Raw genomic sequence first — 27,816 nt, 5'->3', positions numbered from 1 at the left:
TTTTAATTTTTTATTATGATCTTAAGTCCAATCGTTTCTAAACACACCAGCGATATGTGCACGCCGCTCAGACAACAGACATTCCAATCGGGGCGGAGTCTCTCTCCAGCAGCCCAGCGTAAAAACACCATGTTTCGCCATGTGAACGGAAAACTCATGTACTTTTTCACCTCGCCACAGACCTCGCTAAATCCCTTATGATCAAGTGTTCAACTGTTTGTAGACACACAGGGTAGTTGTGTGAATGGCCCAGAGAAGAAATTTTCAATCGCCGACATTCCATTTTGCAGTAGTTGCAGTTTCTAAACAGCGTTTCTAAACAGCGTTTCTAAACAGCGTTCCACGGCGGAGAAAAACAAAGCAGAGAAAATGCCGTTTTAGAGGGGGACTTAAACAGGAAGCAGGCGGAAACAAAAATCTTCGATTGACGTCATTTCCGTATCCGGGTGTGCTACAATGAAATGTGTCACTGCGAGAGATGAAGAACGGCGAGATCTTTTAAAATCAACGTTTTTTGCAAAATTACGTTTTTGTCAGTGGCAGATTTGGTAATTGGAAAAAAATATGTTTTTTACGTCAGTGGCAGTGAATGAGTTAATTATGTGCAGTTGTTAATTATGAATGCACATGTATGTGAAAACAGACATTTGGACTGGTAACAACAGTTCAACAGTTGTTACTGCTTATTGGTGCCTGTGTGTGCACGTGGATGTGTGTGCGTGTGTGTGAGTGCACGTGTGTGTGCACGTGCGTGTGTGTGTGACAGCCATGTCTAAATGAACCATATGGTCGGTCTCAGTGGGCTGTCCCATTACCGACACTCCAGCCTTCTGAAAAACATCCCCAGGGTCACTCCAAGAAGGACTGTGTGTTTGTGTGTGTGTGTGTGTGTGTGTGTGTGTGTGTGTGTGTGTGTGTGTGTGTGTGTGTGTGTGTGTGTGTGTGTGTGTGTGTGTGTGTGTGTGTGTGTGTGTGTGTGTGCGTGTGTGTGTGTGTGTGTGTGTGTGTGTGTGTGTGTGTGTGTGTGTGTGTGTGTGCGCGCACACGTGTTTGAGAATTTGTGAGTGTGTGTGGTTTAAAAGAAGAAAAAAACCCTTTAGCTCCTGAAACTCCCTGAAGACTTTTCAAGGCCACCCTGTCAAAGCTGGACCACTCTATTACTGCCAGTCAAACTTCAACACACACACACCCACACACACACACACATAGAGAGAGATTCTTATGCTACATAAATAGTGAAGGGAAGTTTAAACATTGTCATTAGTCTCTCCTATGCATTTAGGCTCCTCTAACACATACAGTGTGTTCTTTCTAGGCTCGCTTCAGACAGCTGAGGACACATGCTGCAGTCCAGTGCTTTGTGCCAGGGACCCCCAGAAAATAATGTTAATCTAATTTAAAAAAATCTAAATTATTCATTTTTTTAAAATATCTTCCAAAATAGCAGATGTACATGTAGCTTGTACATCTACTATTTTTGACATTTTTATATCTTCTTTTTGAAAATGTTATATCTGCTATTTTTAAATAGCCATCGTATAGATGGATAAAGTGGTTAAAATTATTGTGATGCTACATTAAATTTAGCTGAGGGGGACCCCCTGGAACCCCCCCACCTCTCTGACCCCACTTTCTTTGAGAACTACTGCTGTAGCCTGCTAGACATGATTCAAGGTATAATGGAGAATATTACAGTATCACATCCTATCCACAAAGTAAAGAAAAGGTTAAATGTAGACTCAGAAAAGTAGAGGCTTTTTCATTGTGAGCGGATGGTTTCTGTATTGTACTCCTTAGGCACTGGGATAGGATTATTCTTACCATCCCTTTGTATCGCAGACTGAGGATAGAAATATTTCCTTTTTGAAAAGAGCCCCGGTGCCATTGTGTTTCTGTGTGCAATATTATGATGCTGCCACACTGTGACTCACGCTGTCTGTTGCTACCGTATGGCTCTCGTCTCGGAATATCAGCGGTTCTCAAACCTTTTTGTGTATTTGGCCCGCGGACCCCCACTTGAAAATGTTTTGTGCCAGGGACCCCCAGAAGAGTAGATTTATGTAAAAAAAAAGAAGTCACATTTTGTCAAACATTTTCAATATTTTTCAAAGATTTTCAAAAATAGCTGATGTACAAGCTCGCAGCGTGACCAGGGGTCCTTGGGGGGGGGGGGGGGGGGGGTTCCAGGGGGTCCCCGGCAAAAGTAGTTAATGTAGCATCACCATCATTTTAACCACTTTATCCATTTATACGTTTGTCTATTTTAAAATAGCTCACAGCGCATGACTTGGTACTGCACTGCAAGCTTGTACATCTGTTATTTTGGAAGATTCTTTGGAAACCTTTGAATTTAAGATCTGGAACGCATCTGTGTCACTTTAGATTTCTTTGGCTATTCAAAAATAGCAGATCTACAAGCTCATAGCGCGGCACCGAGTGCCGCGCTACGAGCTTGTAGATCTGCTATTTTTGAAAAATCATAAAAAACGTATTTTTTATATTTTTATCAAAAAACTGTTAGGATTTAGATTTTTTTTAAGAATCGCCTCAGGTCTTAATGGGTTATTCAAAGTTTAAAGTTTTTTTTTTAAACATACATCTTCTCTTCTGGGGGGTCCCTGGCACAAAACATTTTCAGATGGGGGTTAATGTGGGGGTCCTTGCCATGCAATTGTTTGAGAACTACTGATGTATGTATGCAACATACAGTATGAATGATGTCTCTCTCTCCCTCCTCCAGGTCTCTTGGTCTGTACATCCGCGGGGTGGAGGAGGAGAGTCGCTCCAAGAAGGAGGGATTGTTCCAGGAGGAGGAGTGTATCGTGAAGATCAACCTCACTGACCTCATGGACAAGACCTTCAGCCAGTGAGTGGCACGCTGTGTGTGTGTGTGTGTGTGTGTGTGTGCGCGCTAGTGAGTTTGGGGCTAGCTACTACCTACACGTCCTTACTCATCCTAACCTCTAGGATGAGTAAGGGAGTGTATGGTCAAAAGTCCATAAAATATGTCTGAAATAGACCCGGTCACTAGTACCAAACATGTACATTGTAAATATAGCAGTTAATAAAGGTGAAGGTGAATAAAATAAATAGCAACTTTCAAAGTACATGTTACTAACTACATGTGTGACCAGTAACTGTGATTTCTTTTTTTTTATCCTTTAACCCATTAAAACCGGGAAAGCATCTGTTTCATTTTTTATTTCAGCATTGGCTATTCAAAAATAGCAGATGTACAAGCTCGCAGCGCGGCACAAAGTATATTATACTTTGTGCCGCGCTGCGAGCTTGTACATCTGCTATTTTTGAAAAATCTTGAAAGTGTTTGAAAGATTATGAGTAATTTTGAATATTCTAACACAAATCTTTTCCTCTTGAGGTCCCTGGCACAACACATTTTCTGATGGCCAAATATATATATATATCAATTTGGGGGTCCCTGGCACTTGGAACTACTGATTTAGAAGGCATTTTGTAGAATCGGCCTCAAGATCTTAATTGGTTAATCATCAAAAATGAACGCCCTACTTGATCATACTACAGCGTCACACAAAATCATCAAAAGTAGCAGATAGCTTGTAGATCGGCTTCTTTTGCTGAATTTGAATCCTGAAAATGAACAGTTTTGAACACGTGAGGTTTCCCGCTCGACAGAGAAGAAATCCTACATCAGTCAGGTCCGACAGTGTGTGGGCGCATGTCTGCACCGAAACCTTTTGAAGTCCAGCACAACTGCTGTTTCCCCCCCCTCTCTCTCTCTCTCTACCTCTCTCTCTCTCTCTCTCTCTCTCTCTCTCTCTCTCTCTCTCCTCTGTCCGTTTCACTCTCTGTTCATTGTCAGACAGGCTTATCTTCAGCATTGTCCTGACATCACAGGCAAAAGCGGAACAGACAGTTAACAGATGTTTGGAGAGCAGAGTGAGTGTGTGTGTGTCTGTGTGTGTGTGTTTTTGAGCCACCTATTGTGCATCCGGTCGACTCATCTCGTCTCCTCAAAGGAAATATTTGTCCGTGGAGATCTCTTTTTGTTTATTTATTTATTTATTTTCTTTTGAGAGAGCAGGCAAGTCACACAATACAGGTCGTACAGTATCACGCCTCGCTGGGCCTCGCTCATTGCCCCTCGACAAATGGGAAAATGAGCCGAGATACATTACAATGACATTAGAAGCGGGTTGTGTGTGTGAAATCCTCACCCTGATCACAACGGCCCGGGCAGTTAGAAACATCTGTTAAAGCCATCGCCGTAGATTATGGTGGCCCCGTTCATAGGATTAGCGTACGTCTGTGAATGTTATAATGATTATAGTAACATTACAATGTCAATACGTACCGCACAATAGCCCGTGGTCCAGCTGTGACTGTCGTAATAGGATTATGCTGTATCGGAGGTGGGTTATCCCCCTGCTGTAGGTAAATGGATTAGTACTGGAGAGGCTGGCACCCTATTGTTCAAAGACTACAGGTTTTGGACACGCGCAGGACGCAACACATGTAACACGCGTACACAAACGCATATACCTACTATACACAAATAGGCCGTGGCTGAGCTGGTCACAATTACGATATTGAATTCGGAACACGCTGCCCTTGGGTTCAGGGCTTGGGCAAGGTAAAGAACACACACGCACACACACGCACAAAAAGGCGTTCCAACATGGCAGGTATATAGAGATAGCTTGTTCCAGGACAATGTGTGTCAGTAGGCTGCCGTAAGTAGACTAATCCTTACGCCCACCATGTCCAAACACACACACACACACACACACACACACACACACACGCGCGCACACACACCCCTCTATTGTCCCTGCATGGCAGACGTACATTACATTACAGTCATTTAGCAGACGCTTTTATGCAACGTATTGAGAAACCGTAAATGTTAACGGTTCCTCAACCACCACACACATGCATACACAGTATCCAAGCTTGACCGAACGCGATATTATTCTTACACCGTGGTCTTAAGGTTGATGTCCAGGATTTAGTTCCCACTGGGCCGAGGGAGAAATGCCACTTGAATTTTCAAATCAGCCTCATGGTGGCGCTATAACAGGCCGATTCGTGTTTTTACCCATAACTGCACCGATCTGTGTAAAACTTTGTATGTGCACTCCCTAGAGGCAAAGGAAAAACCTTTGCCGTGCATTTTTCACATCTGCCTTTTCTAGCGCCACCAGGAGGCAGACTTATGTAAAACAAATGTTTTGATATTACTCCTTCAGATTTTATCCAAATTTCACGCAAATCGGTACACATGATCTCTAAAGTCATGTGATCAAGACGGGTCTGTTTGATTTTTCATATTCCATCTTGATTGGCTAAGATTGACATCTAAAGTTTGCAGGAGTGGCCCGTTTTGAACAAAATGCCGTAAACCATGAACGCAGTGTCCGATTGCGGTGAAACTTTGCACGCACATTCGCACTACTTTGAGGAACAAATGCCACCCTTTTAACATTGCTCATTATAGCGCCACCAGGAGGTTTTTTATATTACTCCCACAAATCTTGTCCAAACATCACGCAAATCGGTATATATTATCTCTATAGTCAAGTGATCAAGACGGATCTGTCCAATTTTTCATATTCCATCCTGATTGGCGAATTCCGAACATTGCTGGCCCACAATAACCTACCTGACCTGGCGTAGACCTTTGCTCCGAGGAGCGCTTTTTCCAATTTTCTTTTAAATTGTCCCTGGGTCAATTTACAGTGTAAGTAAGCTGGTAAGTATAAACGATGCATAACACTTACGTTGTCAAGTTCTGAAAATGGGTCCTGCGATCCTATTTCATTACAAAGAGCTTATTGTGCATCATGGACAAGTAAACACCAGTGGAGTTCTCCTCCCAGTATTGACCTGTTCCACTGTAATAATTAGTCCAAACAGAGCACACGGAGGATGAAAGCTGACAATTAGCACTTCATTACAACATTATGGGGTGGAAGTGATACTGTACTTCAGCAGACCATTAGTTGGGATTAGATTATTCTTCACTTATTAACCCTTTAAGACCGGGAACGCATCTTGGTCATGTTAAGATTTCTTTGGCTATTCAAAGAAATAGCAGATATACAAGCTCATAGCGTGGCACTGCTGCTCTACGAGCTTGTAGATCTGCAAAAAAAAAAAATTAATTTAATCATGGAAAATGTTTGCAAATCTTTGAATATAATGTTTTAAAGCGAACATTTATAAATCCGATGTGTGCTTCTGGGGGTCCCTGGAACAACATATTTTGAGATGGGGGTCCGCGGCCAAATACATCATTTTGGGGGAAATTTAAATGAAAAAGTTTGAAAACCACTGATTATAGCAACATACGTTTTTTCAAAAAACTGTTAGGATTTAGAAGACATTTGTGGAATCCCCAGAAGCAAAGATTTGAGTTACAAATGTGTGCTATAAAAAAAATATATAATATGTTCAAAGATTTCCACATCATTTTCACGATATCTGCTATTTTTTAATAGCCACAGAAATCTAGAAATGACACAGATGCGTTCCCGGTCTTAATGGGTTAAGAGAATTAGAGCGACGGCTGTACATTAAAGCTTACATTAGCGGGTCATCTGGGGGGAACACAAAAATCAATGGAAAACTTGATAAAGTATATTAAAACCTCAATTTCTTTTTTTCCCAATCATTTTTCAATCTACAGAAGTGTGTCAGTGTGCGCCAAGAGTGCTCAATTGTGTCTTTATGAGATTTGGTCTCCGGGTGAGACATAAGTAAGTCAAAATGTATGCCCTGAGGTTGAAGAAAAATAAGGCTTGGTCAGAAAGGATAAAGTCTGGGGCTGCGTCGACCATATCATTGCAACCGTCCTTGGTTCAAAAAATCCTTTCTGAAAACATAATCAAATTTAACCATCGAGCCCTCGTTCATATTTTGTCTTATTATGGTGCCGTGTGGTGAAAATATCCTACATGCAAGCTCACAGTGCATTGCAGCACGACACATTGAGCTTGTAGACCTGCTGTTTTTGCAAAAAAAAAAAGCCTTTTATTATACCATGTCAAAATATAGGATGCCAGGTTGAAAGTGGTAAAAAGAAAAGTCTGACCAATACAAAATGAACCATTGAAATATGAAAGCCAGAAATATAAAAGCCATACCATGAATATGAGCTGCAGTGCATGCATAGGATTTATTTGACATTATGCCATTGTTTTGAAAAACAAACAAACACAAATGAATCCCCCGCAGGTCGTTTTAGCAGCACGTACAACTGACTGTGATCCTGTTGCGTTATCCCATTATAACCTGAGGCCCATTTCTAAATCCGTTTTTCACAGTTTTCTGAAAAAGGTACGTTTCTATATCAGTGGTTCTCAAACCTTTTCATGTCAAGGACCCCCAAAATGATATTTAATTCAAACCCCCCCATCTCAATATATTGTGTTCCATGGACCCCCAGAAGTAAAGATTGGAGTAAAACATATTTAAAATAATATATATATATATATTCAACAATTTGCACAAATTGTCACGATTTTTCAAAAATAGCAGATCTACAAGCTCGTAGTGTGGCACTCGGTGCCGCGCTATGAGCTTGTAGATCTGCTATTTTTGAATAGCCCAAAGAAATCTTAACACATTGTGTGCCAAAAACGTTCCGGACCGTTTTTGAGGATCCAAACGAGAAGTGGCGAAAACGGTCCGGACCGTTTTTGACCCAATTTTATTTTTATACGTGGGGCCCACGTGGGGCGCTCTAACGAAACTTTGGGATCATCCAACGAGTCTCTGAGAAGGAGAGGCCGGATGTGGATCCATGTCAAAAATCCTTCCGGTCGGCCTTTCCAATGTCAACTCCTTGACTAAAAGCTTAATATCTCCATTTCTTTTTAACGTGGTGGAAGCGAGCCGTTTTCGATCGGCGATCACTCTGCAATGGAGGATCGCGTTAGAAATATTATTGTTCCAGGCGTTAGTTGGGACCCTCCGCCGTCTCGCACGCACGCTTTGTTTACATGCACTTCCGCGTCGGGGCTTCTACCCGTATCAACGTAAGTGGATGGAAGAATAGCAGGCATTGAACGTATAATATTTTAATAAACCTCTGGCACCCAATGTGTTAAAATGACACAGATGCGTTCTCGGTTTTAATGGTTTAAGTCACGCTGCACACTGCTGCGGAACTCAAAACACCCACGGTATCTATACCTACAAGAGCTACTGTCTAATTGAGTCTCTGCTTACCAGAATATGGTATTCGTAATAGATATAACAGGAATGCAGGGGGAAACAATAGGCCCGTAATGCAATAGAGACGTTCTAACAAACCTGATTTCCTCCCCTTGATTGCCGGGTTGAATAATGAGGCGGGAGTAGGAGAACTCTGTTATTTTATCAGCGGAGTCATTATCTCCGCGCCGAACTGTTTTCAAAGCATTCGTGATACATATAATGCCTTCCTCGACTTAGTCTCGGGTTACGAGAATATCATAATTGTGATATATCAAATAATAACGCAAGAGAAGGAAACAAAAGGAGCCTAATCCAATCTAATTTAACCCATTAAGACCGGGAACGCATCTGTGTAATTTGTTTTCTTTTTCTTTGGGCTATTCAAAAATAGCAGATCTACAAGCTCATAGCGCGGCACCGAGTGCCGCGCTATGAGCTTGTAGATCTGCTATTTTTTTTAAAATCGTGAACATTTGTGCAAATCTTTGAATATATATATATATATATATTTTTTAAGCGAATATTTTTAACTCAAATCTTTGCTTCTGGGGGATTCTACAAATGTCTTCTTAAACATTGTTTTGAAAAAAAACCTATGTTGCTCTAATATCCGTGGTTCTCAAACTTTTCATGTCAAGGACCCCCCAAAATGATATGTATTTGTCCGTCGACCCCCATCTCAAAATATGTTGTTCCAGGGACCCCCCAGAAGCAAAGATTTGAGTTACAAATGTTCCCTTTAAAAAAATGTACATATTCAAATATTTGCACAAATGTTCGCAGATCTACAAGCTCATAGCGCGGCACCGAGCTTGCAGATCTGCTATTTTTGAATAGCCCAAAGGTATAAAATAATGGATGAAGTGGTTACACGGATGCGTTCCCGGTTTGAACCGGTTAAGGAAACCCGATTTTCTCTGTTGGTTAGCGGAGGTGAGTGATGGCGCGCGTTGATCGTCACTGACAACGGCAGTCCCTTCTAACTCACTTAGCACCGGGGGGAAAGAAATGTGATGGAGATGTAAGAGTCATCTCCATCAGATTCTTTTCAGAGTCGTCTCTCTTCTAGAGATCGTAGATCCTGATTGAAGAGCCCGCCCAAACAGGTGTCAGGGACACTAATATTGTTTCCGTAGGAGGTGGGTGTGGGCGGTAAGGGAGCGCTTGTTTTTCGGTGTGTCCTATCGGGGACGCCGCCCTGTCCTGGAAATACAGAATTATCCTTAATAAAATCCAGCATCGAAGACATTCTATCAGCAATAATTTGACGGATACCGCTACTGTCGTTAGCTGCCACCTTATCAGTCATGGAGATAACGAAGAGTTAAAACCAAAATTTTCTTTATTATATTACTATTATTGTGTGTGCATTATAATTGGAAGGATCATTAGCCAGATGTCCTGTGCTTCCTTTACTAATGTAATTGTACAGGACATGAGTAAGTAGCGTCATTTAAACAACATGTATTACTGTATATAGATTAGCACCCCGTGGTATTTGTCGTTGCCTGAGAATACACAACCGAGGGCAGCCATATCAAAGCAAAGGTTGGATGCAGTGCCTGGCGTTGGTTGTCTTATTCTATTCACAAAGGCAAACAAAAGAAAATAGCCTTTGATCAACACTGTAATTTAATAAATACAGTAACATTATTGTCAACAAGGACATCAGTTTAGAACAGTACTGTTTTTACTTCACGTCTGCCCATGGCTTGCGTAAGTATGTCAACATGAATGCAGTGAAATGGTACAAACAATCATTTGTTTTCTTAACATTGTAATTAGAACATGAATCATAGTTTAATGTCAGATAATGAGGTTTTTAATTTAACTTCATAAATACATTAGCAGACCTGCTCTCTCGACAAGGAAGTTGTTCATATCAGTTTTTAACAGTGACTATTGGTTAAATTAATCAACATTAATAAAAACTATTAATGTCTTAATTACTGAACAGTATAATTGGAACATGAATCCAATACCCTCACACGCCTGTACTTCCATCAAATCAGTTTATTCATAAAGCACATTTAAATAAAAAACAAGGAACGTTGACCAAAGTGCTGCACAATAAATACAAGTGTAATCACTTAATGTTGGTTTTACATTCTGATTAAATAGCTTTTGGCTAAAGAAGAACTTGAACAACATTAACCCATTAAGACCTGAGGCCGATTCTACAAATGTCTTCTAAATCAGTAACAGTTTTCTGAAATACTTATGTTGCTATAATATCAGTGGTTCTCAAACTTTTTCATGTCAAGGACCCCCAAAATTATAAGTATTTGGCCACGGACCCCGATCTCAAAAATATTTAGTTCCAGGGACCCCCAGAAGCAAAGATTTGAGTTACAAATGTTCGCTTAAAAAAAAAAAGCAGATCTACAAGCTCATAGCGCAGCACCCGGTGCCGTATATCTGCTATTTCTGAATAGCCAAAGTATACAATAATGGTTAAAGTGTTTAAAGGTTTCATGACATTCACATTTACAAAACATTAAAAGTCTTTTTCATGGTCCTTAAAACGTGTAGTAAAAGGTTTTAACTGAAAAATCCACTCCAGTGAGTTTTTTTTTCTCTGTTTTCTAAGGCCTTTTCAGCTCCGAGGGGCGGGGAGGAGAGGGGGCGGGATTAATGGACTGTGACATCAAAGTCCAGGGGCCAATCCTAGCACTTCTTTTAGACACATTTTTAAGAAAACCCCATACCACAGAAAATCCACTGAACGTTCTAAGTTCCGTTTTTTGGGGGTATAATTGAGGTCATAAAACAAAACAAAAAAACGAAAAAAAATGAAAATGAATGTCATGAAACCTTTAAAATCTAAAATGACAGATGCGTTCCCGGTCTTAATGGGTTAAAAGAGTACACGCTGTAGGCATATTCCCCGGTGAATGAAAAAAGTAAATCCCGCAGGAATGTTGACCAACGAGTGTGGGCAGGGAGATGGCTGAGAACACAGCAGGTGGTGTTGGCAGGACAGTCGGTGTTGAAAGGCATACTGACTGACAGGATGTCTCTGTTGCTCTATTGATGTTGTGTACCGTATGCCCTGATTTATACTTAGTCGCGTGCCATGTCGTGCAAACCAAAAAAATATCTGATCTACAAGACCATGTGCGACACCGGTGTGGAAGTATAAATCCAGGCCGATTCTACAAATGCCTTCTAAATCAGTAGTTCTCAAACTTTGTCGTGCCAAGGACCCCCAAATTGATATATATGTGGCCGCGGACCCCCCATCTGAAAATGTTTTGTGCCAGGGACCCCCCAGAAAAGAAGATTTGTGTTAAAAATCTCTAAATTATTCAACATTTTTCAAACTCTTTCAAGATTTTTCAAACTTTTTAAAACATAGCAGATGTACAAGCTTGTATATCTGCTATTTTTAAATAGCATTTAGCTGGGGACCCCCTGGAACCCCTCCAAGGACCCCTGGGGACCCCACTTGGGTTGACAAACCCATCGCTCTTGTTGTCACGCAGCCATTCTGTCAAGCAGCGAGGTCGCTTGCGGAGACAGTTCAAAGCGCCTTACCAGCTGCGCTAATTGGTCAGCTGGCGTATATAAACCCTTTGGGAAGATGCTTCTTTAGCTTGTGGTGATTGGTCAGCTGCCATATCAGCCCTGGGGGTTATATATACAGTAGCAGTCCTTTTATCACTCACTCCACACCCAGGTCAAAGAAGGCTGGATATGTGACAAATATATGTATATTATATATAATTTATCAAATAGAATTAGCTATGTATAGAGAGATATAATATAAATATTATGTCTCTCTATAGATAGCTTCGTAACACATTTCATGCCATTTAAAGTGAGCTTCACATTGCTTCTGTTTGATTATTTGTTTCTGCCGCCTAAATTATATATCATTCAGTAATTAGCCTGTTAATTACTATACCAGGGAAATGTATCATTTGAGCACTGCAATGACATGAACTGTACATAGAACTAATATGAATTATAATAGAGTAAATAGTCATTAGAATTGAAGTTCAGTACCATCTGTTGGATTACTTGAATGTACCGGAAGAGCAACATTTAATATCCTTTAAACAAAACGTTTCACTCTAAAACCTATTACCTCTATAATTTTGTCTTTCTAACTCTCTCTCTCTCTCTCTCTCTCTCTTTCTCTCTCTCTCTCTCTCTCTCTCTCTCTCTCCCCCCCCCCCCCCCTCCCTTCCAGGGCCCAGGAACTGTTCCGACAGGCAATGCGCTCCCCAGTCGTCCGTTTGGAAGTAGTTCCTGGCGCCAACAGGGAACGGTACGAGAGGAGCCTGATTGGTCAGCTCTTCATCAGTAACCCCGCCCCTCCTGACAGCAGTCCACGAATCCCCAAGACCGCCAAAGAACCACCGCCGCCTGTCAAAGGCAAACCTGCTTTCAAGCCCTCCGAGAATCCAGCCATGCGATTGGCTGAGGACACTGCCACTCTGGAAGCTGCTGTCAGTGTGAGTTGTTGCGTTCGTCTATCAGGCCCTCAAAAGTGCTGCATATACACTATATGAATACAGTATGATAACCAAATTTTATAATACAGAATACAAATATTATAAGACAGAATAAAACGAGGCAATGACAGTCTCATAAGAAGTCATTATTTCCGAAGAGAGCTCTCACTATTAGTTTTTGTCATACATAAAGGGCCAAAACAAAAATGTTATGCATAACAAAGATGTGTGGTGGGGTGGAAGGGGGTGTGATGGGGGACAGAATTTCCTCTTTGTATTTTATTAAAATATTTCATTCTTAAGTTCCTTTTCAACTTGATAACATTATGACTATGCAGAAATTGTGGAAACGCTGTACCACTGATTTAAAAGTACAACGAAGAACATTTACAGTTTGCAGAAACCTTTTTATTACTATAGTGAACAAATCATGCCATTTCAATTCCTTTCCTTCCAGATATCGCCCGTATCCAATTATATGATCGAAATAACAGCGCGGGACTATTTCAATGATAATCAGGTGTAGCACACAGAGAACATAACCAGTGATAGGCTGTTCCATGCTGTGCTCTGTGTTCCTCTTGTCTTGCCGCCTTCCTCGCTGGAACTAAGACGTCTTCTTTGGTCACAAAAATAAGCATCACCATGGTGACATGCCCAAAACGTTCAAAAGATCAGCTGGCACAGTTACTTAGCAACAGCTATGATGCGAGCTAGTGAATCTAATATGGCTGACAATTTGACGTGTTCCAACTGTTTATCCCCTGTGCTCTGAATCTGCAGGAAAGCACAGTTTTAGGGACGTGATTGATGTTTCATAAACCTAAGGGTCAGGACCCTGAGTGAGTCACAGGCGTATTTTCTTGTCAGGATCCCTTATTAAAAATTTTAAAAGTATTGAGTTGGAAAACAAACCTGTCTTCCGTGGTGAGAAATCCAAGTGATAAACAGCACACTTTCCAGAGGTGGAAAAAGTACTCAACTTAAGTAAAAGTATCAATACTGCAATAAAGAAATGCTCTGTTACAAGTGAAAGTCTGGAATTCAAAATGTACTTGAGTAAAAGTACAAAAGTATTGGCATCAAAATGTACTAAATTACCTAAAGTAAAAGTACTCATTCATTATGCAGAATGTCCCATTTTTCAAATGTATAAACATCTTTGAAAATAGCGGCTCTGCAAGCAGCTTGTAGAGCCGCTATTTTCAAATGGCCGAAATGTATGTGGGTCCATAATGCATGTTTTGTATTGATAATCAAAATCTACAAAGTAACTAGTAACTAAAGTTTTCAAATAATTGTAGTGGAGTAGAAGTACTATATTTGGATCCAAGATGTAGTGGAGTAGAAGTAAAAGTATTGGAAATTGGAAATACTCAAGTAAAGTACAAATACCTCAAAATTGTACTTTAACCCATTAAGACCAGGAACGCGTCTGTGTCATTTTAAGATTTCTTTGGCTATTCAAAAATAGCAGATATACAAGCTCATAGCGCGACACCGAGGTTAGCTTGTAGATCTGCTATTTTTGAAAAAAAGTGAACATATTTTTTTTAATATATATTTTTTTAAACTGTTAGGATTTAGAAAACATTTTTAGAATCGGCCTTAGGTCTTAATGGGTTAAGTGCAGTACTTAAGTACAACGACTTAGTTACGTTCCACCACTGACACTTTCTTTGCTGCTTTCCAGTGTTTTTTTCCACTGTGAACAACCTAAACCTGACCCTAACCTTACTTTGTCCAAAACCCAGCCCCCCAAGGGGAGGAGTGAGAGCCCCCTGCTGAAGAAAAGCCCCGCCCTCTCCAACCTGGTGGCCAACAAGAAGGGAGGGAGGAGGCTGAGGATTGACCTGAAGAAAGGTAAAAAGCTGTGACTCGGGTCTGATCTGGTCTCACGGTCAGTTCAAAAGATTCCTTCAGATTTGGTTTTTAGGACTTGGAACGTTGCAAGGGGAACGTTAGTAAAGGGACATTCAGATTTCAAAAGAGAGTCCCTACAAAAAAAAAAGATTTGGATGAGAAGATTGTTACAGTAGGTACCTGGCTACCATTGGGTAAACAAACAGGTTACTATAATTTTATGTTGTGGTGTTGTTTTTATCCCCCTTTCTCTTGTGTGCATGTTAATTTAAAGTTGCCGATTGTAGTGGAACGCTGGGATTGAACCTGAGGCTCCCACTCGCCAGTCCGACGTGCTACCAGTCATGCCAATAGGGCTGAGCCCGATTGGCAGGTCTGTTGCACACCGGTACTCGCTATTTTGACTGTGGGGGCTACACATGCACCAAGTCCTTGCATAGCTCAACATTCTAAAAATGTATATTACGCACTCCCGACCTTCCTGTGTAAATCAGACTTTTGTTTTTTATTTTATGATCTTATAATGTGGCAGATAGAACAACACATTGGTAGCTAACGGGATGGCGTGGATTTAGTCCTTCAGCTGCTCAACTGTGAGAGCCAGGGACCCAACCAAATGTCAGGAGCATTTCCCAAGATCTAGAAATTTCCCCCCCGGACACCCATCTTTTGTCAGAAAATAGCAGATCTACAAGCTCAAAACGTGTCACGTTTAGTTGTGATGTGTTGTTATTTACGACGCGCGGAATCATCTAAATGAGTCACAAGGAAGACTACAGGATAGCGAACTAAACCAGTGAATTCATCCCGGTTTGGTTATTTTTTGAGAAAGTCAAAAAGCCCTACGCAAAGAAAAAGTGAAGTGGAAAGACTCTAATCCACGTAGTCAGGGCTATTTAAGACCATCTGTGTCACTTTAGATTTCTTTGGCTATTCAAAAATAGCAGATATACAAGCTCGTAGCGCGGCACCGAGTGCCGCGCTACGAGCTTGTATATCTGCTATTTTTGAAAAATGTTTTAGATTTTTTTCTCCAAAAACTGTTAGGATTTAGATTTTTTTTTTTAAGAATCGGCCTCAGGTCTTAATGGGTTAACTTCCAAACAGAAGGAAGAACCCCTTTGCCTTGGCATGGTTTTGTGGTGCCTCGGTTGTTGCCCCTGCCAAAAAGCATTTGATTTTAATCACTTTGGGATGATGCTGATCATGGGATTGTGTGGTTTCAACAACTCGCACGGTCAGCAGCACCAGACTTGGTGCCCAATGCAGACAAGTGGAGCTGCTCTCACGTCTCAGAGTGCTCGCAAAAATGGCAGTTCCCGGAGTTCAGCCGATATTGAATGGGGTCGTTCCCTCCTAGATATCACTTATATCTATTCTCTCCGCTTATTCCCTCCATTTTCTTCTCTCCGTTCTCCTCATTCCCTGTGGTCATTTTCTGAGATCTATCTCGTGGACCCTCTTTATCTTTTCCATTTCTCTTTTGCTTCTCGCCCCAGCCTTGCGCTCATTTCTTTATGGCTGTCTTGCTCCATTCTCTCTCTCTCTCTCTCTTTCTCTCCCTCTCTCTCTTTCCTCGTTCGCCTGACCCACTCCTCCCTGCGCCTCCTCCCCTCTCTCTCTCTCTCTCTCTCTCTCTCTCTCTCTCTCTCTCTCTCTCTCTCTCTCCATCTTTCTGATTCCCTCTCTTCAGGCTCTATTAAGTCTTTATTGATCTGCTCATTTCTGCTGATATGAATTCATACTGGGCCCAAACTGCTGACTTCGCTCTGCTAAAGAGACCAGACTAAATGAAGACCATAAAACACGCAACTAGACTGTGTGTGCGTGTGTGTGTGTGTGTGTTTTCCCAGCTTTGCTGAGCATTTTAATCTCCATTGAACCTCTTTTTTCCAGAACATTCACTCCTCCATTTCCACTCTGTTAAACTGGCGTTCCCTTCATTTTGACTTTCCTCCTCTCCTCCTGGTTGCCCTGCACCTGAACCCATTTGTAAAACCATCACACCTGCACACAGACTGAGCTATGGGTTAACGATCCCATGTACACCATGCGCACGTGCACACACACACACACACACACACACACACACACACACACACACACACACACACACACACACACACACACACACACACACACACACACACGCACGCACTCAGAGCCATGGCGATCTCTAAGGGAATTAAATTCAGGCAGTAGCTGAGTCACTGATACTGTAGTGAACTTTTCAGGGGCACTTTAACCCATTCAAACCGGGAACGCATCTGTGTAACCACTTTAGCCGTTTATTTATGCTTTGGCTTTAAAAAAAATAGCAGATCTACAAGCTCATCGCGCGGCAACGAGTGCCCGCGCTATGAACTTGTAGATCTGCTATTTTAGAAAAATCGTGAACATTTTTGCAAATCATTGAATATATATATATATTTAAAGTGAACATTTTTAACACAAATCTTTGCTTCTGGGGGGTCCCTGAAACAACATATTTTGAGATGGGGGTCTGCGGCCAAATACATATAAATGTGGGTGTCCTTGACATGAAAAGGGTTTGGGAGCCATAGCAACATATGTTTAAAAAAAAAAACTGTTAGGATTTAGAAGAGATTTGTAGAATCCCCCAGAAGCAAAGATTTGAGTTTAAAATGTTCGCTTTAAAAAATGTATATCTGCTATTTTTTAATAGCCAAAGATATCTAAAAATGACACACAGATGCGTCCCCGGTCTAAATGGGTTTGTGTGTGTGTGTGTGTGTGTGTGTGTGTGTGTGTGTGTGTGTGTGTGTGTGTGTGTGTGTGTGTGTGTGTCTGTGTCTGTGTGTGTGTGTGTGTGTGTGTGTGTCTGTGTCTGGACAGCAGATTTTGGCTTTCAAAGATGAACTTTGGAGTCTGGGATGCAACTTGGACACAGTGTGTGCGTGCTCTGGATAGCAGATCGAGTTTTTTAAAAAAAAGCTTTGGAGTCAGGGATGCAAACCTGGACAAAGTGTTTGTCTGTGTGTGTGTGTGTGTGTGTGAGTGAGAGAGATAGAACGGGAGCAGACAGGAGTGAAGAAGGCAAACGGTTTTCACGTGTCAGACAAAACTCAGGCAACAAAATGTCAGCACTTTTACATGAGCAGACTGGTGGAAAAAGTACTGACATTTTTTACTTAAGTAAAAGTATCAATACCACAATGTAGAAGTACTCAAAGTAAAAGGCCTGTGTTCAAAATGTTACTTGAGTAAAAGTACAAAAGTATTGGCATCAAAATATGCTTAAAGTACCAAAAGTAAAAGTACTAAAAAAAAAAACTAGTAACTAAAGTTTTCAAATAATTGTAGGGGAGTAAAAGTACAATATTTGCCTCTGAGATGTAGTGGAGTAAAAGTACTGAAAGTATTGAAAATGGGAAATACTCAGTAAAGTAAACATTTCTCAAAAGTGTACTTAACTACAGTACTTGAGTAAATGTACTTAGTTACTTTACACCACTGTACATGAGTGAGTGAAATAATTTCTCTCTTCTTTATTGTGTGTGTGTGTGTGTGTCTGTGTGTCTAGGTTCAGAGGGCCTTGGTTTTACCGTGGTAACCAGAGATTCTTCGGTCCACGGTCCTGGTCCCATTCTGGTTAAAAACATTCTTCCCCGCGGGGCAGCAGTGAAAGACGGACGCCTGCAGTCTGGAGATCGCATACTAGAGGTACAGGACTGAAGAAGAGACCGCTGGTCGAATTTAATGTAGAATCACGTTTTGTTTGTCATTCATTCTGTTTTTAACAGCTTTATGGCATTTAGCATGTTTGGTTAGCATTAGTGTCTGCATTTTTAACGAGCTCGATGATTATAAACCTTTTTTTAATTTCAAGTCCCTCCAGTTTGATATGCCATGGATGCCCATTTGATGATAAAAAAAATCTCTTTAAAATCTTCAGTGATTCTTTAACTCCCAAGAGTGAACAAATGGTTTCCATTTGTTCACTCTCAGAGTTAACAGTCCCACAAGGGTCCGTTTGGACGCCTAGTGGTCCCCGGACCTGACATGGAGAACCAGTGAACTAGCTTAACACATTCCCTGCCAATCACGTAGATCTACGTCCATTCAAATCCAACCGTTGACCACCATTCACGTAGATCTACGTGATTCAAAAGTTGTTATTTTTTTTTCCCACAAGAGGGCGCTCTAACGCAACTTAGGAATGATCCCGCGACTCTCCTAGAAGGAATCGACGAATGTGACATCATCCCAAAAAAACGTCACGTCCGTCCGCTCCAATGACGATTAAAAAATGGAAGAATATAAAATAGAAGATATACAAGCCATACAAGATATACAAGCTTGTTGCGCGCCACTTCGTGCCGCGCTATGAGCTTGTATATCTGCTATTTTTGAAAAGTCTTGGAAAATGTGCGCAAACCTTTGCTTCAGGGGATTCCTGGCACGAGACATTTTTACAGATGGGGGGTCCGCAGCCAAATACATAATATCATTTTAGGGGTCCTTGACACGCAAAAGTTTGAGAACCCCTGACATGGAGAGAAGAGAGGGTACATCTGAGCCATCTCAGCAGACATCTGCTGGGGTGGAGCAGTAAAAGCAATTTCCCCTCCCCCCCGGGACCCAGCAAATACTCCCTTTTTTCTTTTTCTTTTTTTGGCCGGTGAAACCGCCCCTATAAGTGAGATTTGGAAAAATGTACAAATATCTTGGGCAGTGAAACCGCCCCTAAAAGTGAGGTTTGGAAATTTGTACAATTATCCTGCGCTGTGATTGGCCAATCACAATCTATTCAGGACTGTGATTGGCCAGTGTCACATGACACATGTGCATAAACCTATATAAGCAACCATAACTTAAAAAAAAACATACATTGGTTTATGGTTTTGTCCATCATAAAGAGTGTTTCAATAAATGTATTTATCTTTTGTACATGATTGATCGACTCCATTCAGTATTGTGATTAGCTAGCAAGACACCGCCCACTTCACACAGGGTGTGATTTTTACATATGTTACTAGGTTCTCAAACTTTTTCATGTCAAGGACCCCCAAAATGTATATGTATTTGGCCGTGGACCCCATCTCAAAATATTTGTTCCAGGGACCCCCCAGAAGTAAAGATTTGAGTTACAAATGTTTGCTTGAAAAAATATATATTCAAAGATTTGCACAAATTTTCATGATTTTTCAAAAATAGCAGATCTACAAGCTCATAGCGCGGCACTCGGTGCCGCGCTATGAGCTTGTATATCTGCTATTTTTGAATAGCCAAAGTGTAAAATAACGCGCTGTGTGTGTGTGTGTGTGTGTAGGTGAACGGTGTGGACATTGCAGGTGTGGGTCAGGAGGAGCTGGTGTGTATGCTGCGCAGCACCCGCCAGGGAGAGAGTGTGTGTCTGGTGGTCCTGAGACAGGAGGACATGTTCCTGCCCCGGGAAATGGTAAGAAGAAGCACTGCTGCTCACTCACAGCTCCCTCCCTGCTGAACCTTTTCTGAACCTTTTCTGGATCAGGGCCCACGTGAAACTCTGGGAAGTGTTCGGTGCTTAGTGTTTAGTGGTCAGGTGGGCGGGCCGCGAGCATTTTCAGAGCATGTTTATTTGAACCCATTAAGACCCTATAGGGGCCGTTTCTACAAAATGTGCCTTCTAAATCAGTAGTCCTCAAACTTTCAAGATTTTTTCAAAAATAGCAGATGTACAAGCTCGCAGCGCGGCACGAAGTGACGCGCTGCGAGCTTGTACATCTGCTATTTTTTAATAACCAACGCTAAAAATCTAAAATGACACAATGGGTTTCAATGGGTTAATGATCAATCGAGTGTGTTCTGGGCTTGAATCAGTGGAACTAACATATAGTCAGGGAATATTATCAGAATAATGTCATATCTAGGAATAAATTCCTTACCAAGAAATGTCTTCACCAATGTGTTTGTAAAGGTGTGTAGTAACACATCTCACAAAGACTGAAATGCAGTTTCCCTAGGGGAATTTTTGACAGCTGCTGAATGTTGGGGTACCCACCATAACCTTATGCTGGAAAGAAAATGTAAATTTTATTCTGTTTTAAGTAGCATGTGAGGGGTCAAACTAGGGTGTTTTTATGATTCTGAATCCATTGCAAGCATTTGTTTTTGCACCAAAACCACTCCTTGGGCAAAAAACGTCCCAATCTCAATGGGCTTTTTACACAAAAAAATTACCTGGAGAAAAGGTTGGCTATGGACGTTTTTAGCCCAAGGAGTGGTTTTGGTGCAAAACAAATGCTACATGCTACTTAAAACAGAATTAAATGTAGATTTTTTTCCCCCGCATAAGGTTATGGTGGGTACCCCAACTTTCAGCAGCTGTCACAAATTCTCCTAGGGAAACTGCATTTCAATCTTTGTGAGATGTGTTACTAGACACCTTTACAAACACATTCGTGAAGAAATTTCTTGGTAAGGAATTTATTCCCCGATTTTTGAAATATCCCCTGACTAATAGTATACTTTTAAGTTCTTATTTATTGGTACCACTATGAAGGTTTCAAGGTTTTAAAGAAAGAAAAAAAGCCATGTAATTTTTTTACAAATTTAAATGTGAATGCTATTCAAATCTTATTTTTTTACCAATTATTTGGGGGCCCATATGCGATCTCCTCACGGCCCTAGCATGTGTGACCTGGCCCACAGGTTGGTAATCTCTGATACTAGACCATGCAACACTGAAATGTTCTCTTTTTAAAAAAAGAAGAAAAAGAAAAGAGTGACATACTGTACAGTATCTCACACCTCACTGTATTTGAGAACTGGGGTTACGCGGGTTGTTGTTGTTGTTTTTTACTGCATGGTTGATGATATCTCACTGGATCATTTTGAGTTTATTCTTCCAAACATGGCAACACAGACAGTCAAAACACATGCACTTCCTACACAGTAGTGTTAACCCATTCAATCTGGGAACTCATATTGTGTCATTTTAAGATGTCTTTGGCTATTCAAAAATAGAAAATATACTCTGCTATGAGCTTGTAGATCTGCTATTTTTGAAAAATCGTTAAAATTAGTGCAAATCTTTGAATATATATACATATTTTTAAAGCGTTATTTTTAAAACATTTGTAACTCAAGTCTTTGTTTCTGAGGTGTCCCTTGAAGAAAATATTTAACAAATGTTCGCTTAAAAAAGAAAAAAATCTATGATTTGCACAAATGTTCACGATTTTTTCAAAAATAGCAGATCTATCTAGATCTAGATATCTGCTATTTTTGAATAGCCAAAGAAATGAGATGTGTTCCTTGATTGAATGAGTCAATTTAACTGTGAGAGAATCCATTTTGGTTACATAAATGAACACTGAGGATTTTACAGTAAAGCTCTCTCTCTTTCTCTCTCTCTGTCTCTGTCTCTCTCTCTCTCTGTCTCTGTCTCTCTATCTCTCTCTCTATCTCTCTCTCTCTCTCTCTCTCTCTCTCTCTCTCTATCTCTCTCTCGCCCTTTGCTCTCCTCTAACTCCTCTAACTTCTGACATCTCGGTCCAACCAACAGGCTTGCCTGGAAGATGCACGCCTCAGCAGCTTATAGGAAGCCTCCGTTTTTATAGAGACATGAACTCGGCAACCAATCACGGTTGCCCTTTCTGTAAAATGCTTAAGATGACACATTATTGGCCCAGCCATTTTCTGCACCTCGTTTATATGCTAATCAGCCAACCACGATCCATCTTGGCACAACTCTCCCCTTTGGAATGAATTAAATGAGCCAACCCATAAACCTGCATTTCTCATGTTTCCACATACAGATTTCCAACAATCATCTTTCCTGCTACCTTGCTTCTAACTGAATTCCTCTGCTATTTTCATCAATAAACACTTTTCTAATCTACTCTTGCACTTTTCTTTTTTTCCCCTTTGCATGATCAAGTCTGGTATCATACAATCACTGGTGTTCAGTTTTATTCATCACTTCTGCTAATAAAAACCTACTTCTTTCCTACGTTCTTTGTTCCTCTCTGGTTATGTTCTTTCTTTGTGGTGCACTGATTGTCAAAGTACACTATGAACTTTAAAGGGATAGTTCACCCCTTTTCTATCTATTAGTCACCCCATTAGAGACTTGAATTCATGGATATTTTTTTTGTTTTTGTCGCATTCCTAAGCCAATAATTTGATGACCAGCGGGACCGGTAGGCAGCGGTTCCGGTAGGTCGTAGAATACAAAGGAGACTCTTTGTGTCTCCTACCGGAACCGCTGCCCGGTCATCAAATTATTGGCTTAGGAATGCGACAAAAACAAAAACATATCCATGGGGTGACTAATCGATAGCATTTTTTTTTGGGGGGGGGGGTGAACTATCCTTTTAAACTGTTTTAACGCAACGGTATTCACTCAGTTGCATGCCAGGGATGTCAGACTGTATTCAGGTTTTCAGTCTAATCCAACATTCCACCAGGGGATTTCTCGAAAAATAGCTGTCCCCCTAACCAATGAGGGCACAGCTAATGAATGGAATCCTTTGGTGAATACCTCCGTGACACCTAACTGAATCCCACCTCCTTAAACTAGACCTTTTCATTCCACCTTCCTGTAGACGGTTTGAACCTAAAGGCCTCTACACACCAAGGCTTTGCCCAACAGTCACACGCTGAGAAGTGTTTTTTTTTAAATGCAGTGCGTCCCACGCCATCGGTGGTAGCCGAAACTATAGCCGATCTACAGGTATCACAAGTTTGTGAGCTTGTAGATCAGCTATTTTCGGCGTACTGTATGTTCGCCCCCCAGAATAGGGAGTTATGGACGCTACAGTTCATGTCGTTAAACATGAGACCTCACGTCACCTGATCTGATCTCCAGGAGATGTCAGTACTGGAGATATCAGTACTGGAGATGTCAGGAGCAGACAGCTTGGTGTGTAGGGGTCTTAACAGATAGACGCTTCCTTTGCATGGTCTCCTTTTGCTTTTCAGTGAAGTCTCCACAAGCACTCTGCGTTCTCCACATCTTATTAAAGTTAACATTCTGACTCATGTCCACCCTGGTGTCTCTTAAATTCTTCTTCTTTATGACAACTTTTCTCTGGAACTTTGATGTGTTTCCTGCATGCACGCACGCACGCACGCACCCTCACACACACACACACACACACACACACACACACACACACACACACACACACACACACACACACACACACACACACACGTGCACACACACGTGCACACACTCAAACAAACTCACAAGGACAAAAGAAGGAAGTATGGAGAGGCCTTCCTTTCTTCAAGGTTGTCTCAGAACATTAACGGCTAATTTGTGCTTTGTCGTAGCAATTGTGTCTTTCAGTTGAAAACACATCGTTTTTACTCGCCGCGGTCCTTTGACGAAGTACACATCACACAGTAAAATCCTCAGTGTCATTGTATCCATTTGTAACTCCAAGAGTGAACAAAAGTAACCAAATGGACCCTTACGGGGTCCATTTGGTTACATTTGTATACACTCCTGGAGTTAAGTTAACACTCAGGATGTTTACAGTGTAGCCTTGATGCTGTCATGTTCCATTACGGTCGGCCACAGATCTCTCTCTTCTCTCTCCCTCCAGCTCTCTTTTCTTGGTCCTCATCTCTTTCTCTCTTTTCATCTCCTTTTTTTCCGGCTGATGATGTTTCTAGTTGTCTCTTTTGTTTCTCTCTACCTCCACCCTCTGTCTCTCTCTCTCTCACTCTCTCTCTCTATCTCTCTCTCTCTCTCTCTCTCTCTCTCTCTCTCTCTCTCTCTCTCTCTCTCTCTCTCTCTCTCTCTCTCCCTCTATCTCTCTTCCTGCTCTTATCACCCTGTTTGCTCAACGGCTGTCAGGAAGACACACACACACACACACACACACACACACCGACACACACACACATACACGTGGCCCTGAGTCCCATAGGAAGCTGTTTTTCTGGGCAGGAAATAGAGCCATACACATGTATGTGTGTGCGTGTGCTTGTATTCAACAGCCATTGTCATTGTGTGTGCTTAAACTAAGTGAAGTGTTGCGTGCGTGTGTGTGTGTGTGTGTGTGTGTTTGTGTGGGTGCAATCGTCACTGTGAGTGTGCATACCTTAAGTGAAGTGTGTGTGTGTGCACACAGACGTGCTTGTGCATTAACTCTAATAGTTTTTCATGTTGTTGAAGTATGGGGAAGTGTGTGTGTGTACATATATATGTAATATCCATTGTCTTTGTGTGTGCATATACTAAGTGTCCACCGTGTGTGTTTGTGTGTGTGCGCACGCACGCGTGCGAGCGTGCGCATGAACTCTGTGATAGCTATCCATGTTGTCGGAGTATGGGTGTGTGTGTGTGTCTTTGCTTTTATGAGGGTCCAGGGTCGTGTGTGCTGCACTTCCTGTTCTCTTCCTGTTTCCTGCGTGTCCTCACTTCTGTGGCCCCTGTGACCCCTCCCAAGGCTGTGACACACACCTTCCTACTTAACTGCTGATCTGACTTGAAGAGAGAGAGTCGTGACTTTGAAGATGGCCTGTGAGAATGCCAGGACCAAAGGAGAGGCAATAAAGCGCCAAATCTGAGCACATAAACACTGCTACTTAAAGCTCACTGCGGTTTTAAAGTGTGCAATATGGTGTTGATCGAAGTGAAGCGTGAGTCAGATGGAACGTGCCACAGTCGAATGGGACGTCCCATAGAGGAGAGGCGCCCCATTGCTCGGTACACTGTAAAATAAAGCGTGTTAATTTAACTCAGAGAGAGTAGAAACGGAACCAAATGGACCCTTGCGGGTCCATTTGGTCCCGTTTGTACTCTCTCTGAGTTACAATTGGATAAATGAACACCAGGGATTTTTTACTGCGCTTCCCGTGGCTTTGTACTTGCTTCCTAGCACAGGGAAACAATGCACCACGCTGTGGCAAAAGACAGTCTAATCAATGCCTCAGGCTGCAAGCAGCTGTGAGGGAAAAAAAGGTACAAGGCTGTGTACTTTTTTTTTGTGTTTGTTGTTTCTTCTCCTCCTAGGGCGGTACTTTTATTGTCAAAATGTTCAGCCCCCATCTACAGTATAAAAAACGTATCGCCTTGGAGTGTGGGTGGTTGCAGGGGGAAAGGGTCCTGCCCAGTGCCCACCACCACCGTGAAGACTCTGGGTTTGAATGTTCCACGGTGAAGGGGTTGGGGGTCTTACAGGTTGGTTGGGGCCCCTGTTCGATATAGGGAGCGGCGTTGGTAAGGACGGTGTGTTTCGCCGCACGCATTATTTTCTTCACCCACCGGTTTCATGCCCAATCTCAGCCTCTATATAGGCCGGCTCTGTACCCTCTGCACATGAAGGGCCCGATGTTGCGACTGCGTTACCATGGATATCTAGCCAGCCCACCCAGTTCAGGAAAGGGGCGTGGGTGTGTGTGTGTGGGTGTGTGGGGGGGGGTTGCCCTTGGTCTTGTATTGTTCTCAGACATACACATGTACGCTCACACAAACACGTACTGTACCTTCAAACACAAAATACCTCCCATTGGTCTATTAGAATTGTTCTGTGAGTTGTCCATTTTGTTTGGATAGACCATTAACTCATTCAGTGCCACATGACGTCTAAGACGTCATGGCCTGAAGCGCCCTGAGCGCCACATGACGTCTAAGACGTCATGGCCTGAAGCGCCCTGAGCGCCACATGACGTCTAAGACGTCATGGCCTGAAGCGCCCTGAGCGCCACATGACGTCTAAGACGTCATGGCCTGAAGCGCCCTGAGCGCCACATGACGTCTAAGACGTCATGGCCTGAAGCGCCCTGAGCGCCACATGACGTCTAAGACGTCATGGCCTGAAGCGCCCTGAGCGCCACATGACGTCTAAGACGTCATGGCCTGAAGCGCCCTGAGCGCCACATGACGTCTAAGACGTCATGGCCTGAAGCGCCCTGAGCGCCACATGACGTCTAAGACGTCATGGCCTGAAGCGCCCTGAGCGCCACATGACGTCTAAGACGTCATGAAAGAAAAATATATTTAAATAAATATATTTTTTTATTTATTTTTATTTTTTTAATGTTCAGAACCCAAGATATGATGATTTGAAGATTTGCTGCTCCATTCACTTCTTGTTTAACTTCTTACTGAAAAAGGCTGTATCTCGGCTCCTGAGCACTTTTTTTTTTACAATGAATTTTGGCTGTGGCACCCAAAATTCCATAAATAAGAATGGCACTGAAAAAGTTAAGGAGTAGTTCACCCACATTTTCTATCAATTACACACCCCATGATGAAGCCTTGCATTTTTGTTTTTGTTACATTTCTGAGCCAATAATTTGATGACCGGTCATCGGTCAATATGAGACTCGGTAGGAGAGTCTTTGAGTCTCCGCCTGTCATCAAATTATTGGCTTAGGAATGTGATGGGAAAAAAATAAGAAAATCTACATGAATTCAAGCCTTCATGGGGTGTGTAATTGATAGAAAATAAGATTTTTTTTGGGTGAACTACTCCTTTAAAGACTTTGTATTATTTTAAAACACTGTGTGTGTGTGTGTGTGTGTGTGTGTGTCTGCGCGTATGTGTCTGTACATTATGTGTACACAAACATGTTTTTTGTAACCACACACGTACACATCCTTTCCCTGCCACCTTATAAGCTTGTTTAATGGATGGTTGTGTGCATGTGCTCACAATGTGTGTGTGTGTGTGTATCATTAACAATACATTTTGTTTGTGTATCCTCTCCTCTGTTGTGTGTGCTCAGAGCTATACTTCAAAGTGCCGAATACCCGTGTGACTATCTTATCAAAACAATCAAAGTTTCCAATGGACAATAGTGTTAAATTTAATCGCAGACCTAATGTATCCTGCGTTCCATTGCTGTGTACTTAAATTATTCCCTTCCTTTTTGTTCTCCCAAGTTCACAATGCAGCCTAAACAATATATCAGTAGGGAATAATGATGTCTTTGAAAACGTAAAAAAGTCTCACACTGTTGTTTTTGCACCCTTTTTAACCCATTAAGACCCGCAACGCATCTGTGTCATTTTTTGATTTCTTTGGGTATTCGAAAATAGCAGATGCCGCGCTATGAGCTTGTAGATCTGCTATTTTTGAAAAATCATGAACATTTGTGCAAATCTTTGAATATATATATTTTTAAAGCGAACATTTGTAACTCAAATATTTGCTTCTGGGGGTCCCTGGAACAATATTTTACAAATGTTCGCATATATAAAAATACATGTATTTAAAGATTTGCACAAATCTTCACGATAAAAATTACACACAGATGCGTTCCCGGTCTTAAAGGGTTAAGGTACAGTAAGCAAAACAAAACACATGAAGGCGTAGCCTAGTAACAG

General features: G+C 41.7%; 1 protein-coding gene across 1 annotated transcript in view; it reads left to right on the top strand.

Annotated features, from left to right (window-relative positions):
- The window catches only part of LOC308073730 (partitioning defective 3 homolog B-like), a 381,612-nt gene that overhangs the window by 121,819 nt on the left and 231,977 nt on the right, over positions 1 to 27,816 (top strand). The window contains exons 7-11 of the mRNA XM_080412818.1: positions 2,741 to 2,866; positions 12,395 to 12,659; positions 14,414 to 14,522; positions 18,067 to 18,206; positions 19,816 to 19,944. Coding sequence (XP_080268944.1) covers positions 2,741 to 2,866; positions 12,395 to 12,659; positions 14,414 to 14,522; positions 18,067 to 18,206; positions 19,816 to 19,944 — 769 coding nt within the window. The remainder of the gene's footprint in view (positions 1 to 2,740; positions 2,867 to 12,394; positions 12,660 to 14,413; positions 14,523 to 18,066; positions 18,207 to 19,815; positions 19,945 to 27,816) is intronic.

This window comes from Gymnoscopelus braueri (genome assembly GCF_963280865.1).
Source record: "Gymnoscopelus braueri genome assembly, chromosome: 18".
Taxonomy (NCBI): domain Eukaryota; kingdom Metazoa; phylum Chordata; class Actinopteri; order Myctophiformes; family Myctophidae; genus Gymnoscopelus; species Gymnoscopelus braueri.
Note: the sequence above shows the minus strand (reverse complement) of the source record. Positions and strands in the feature narration are given on the sequence as shown.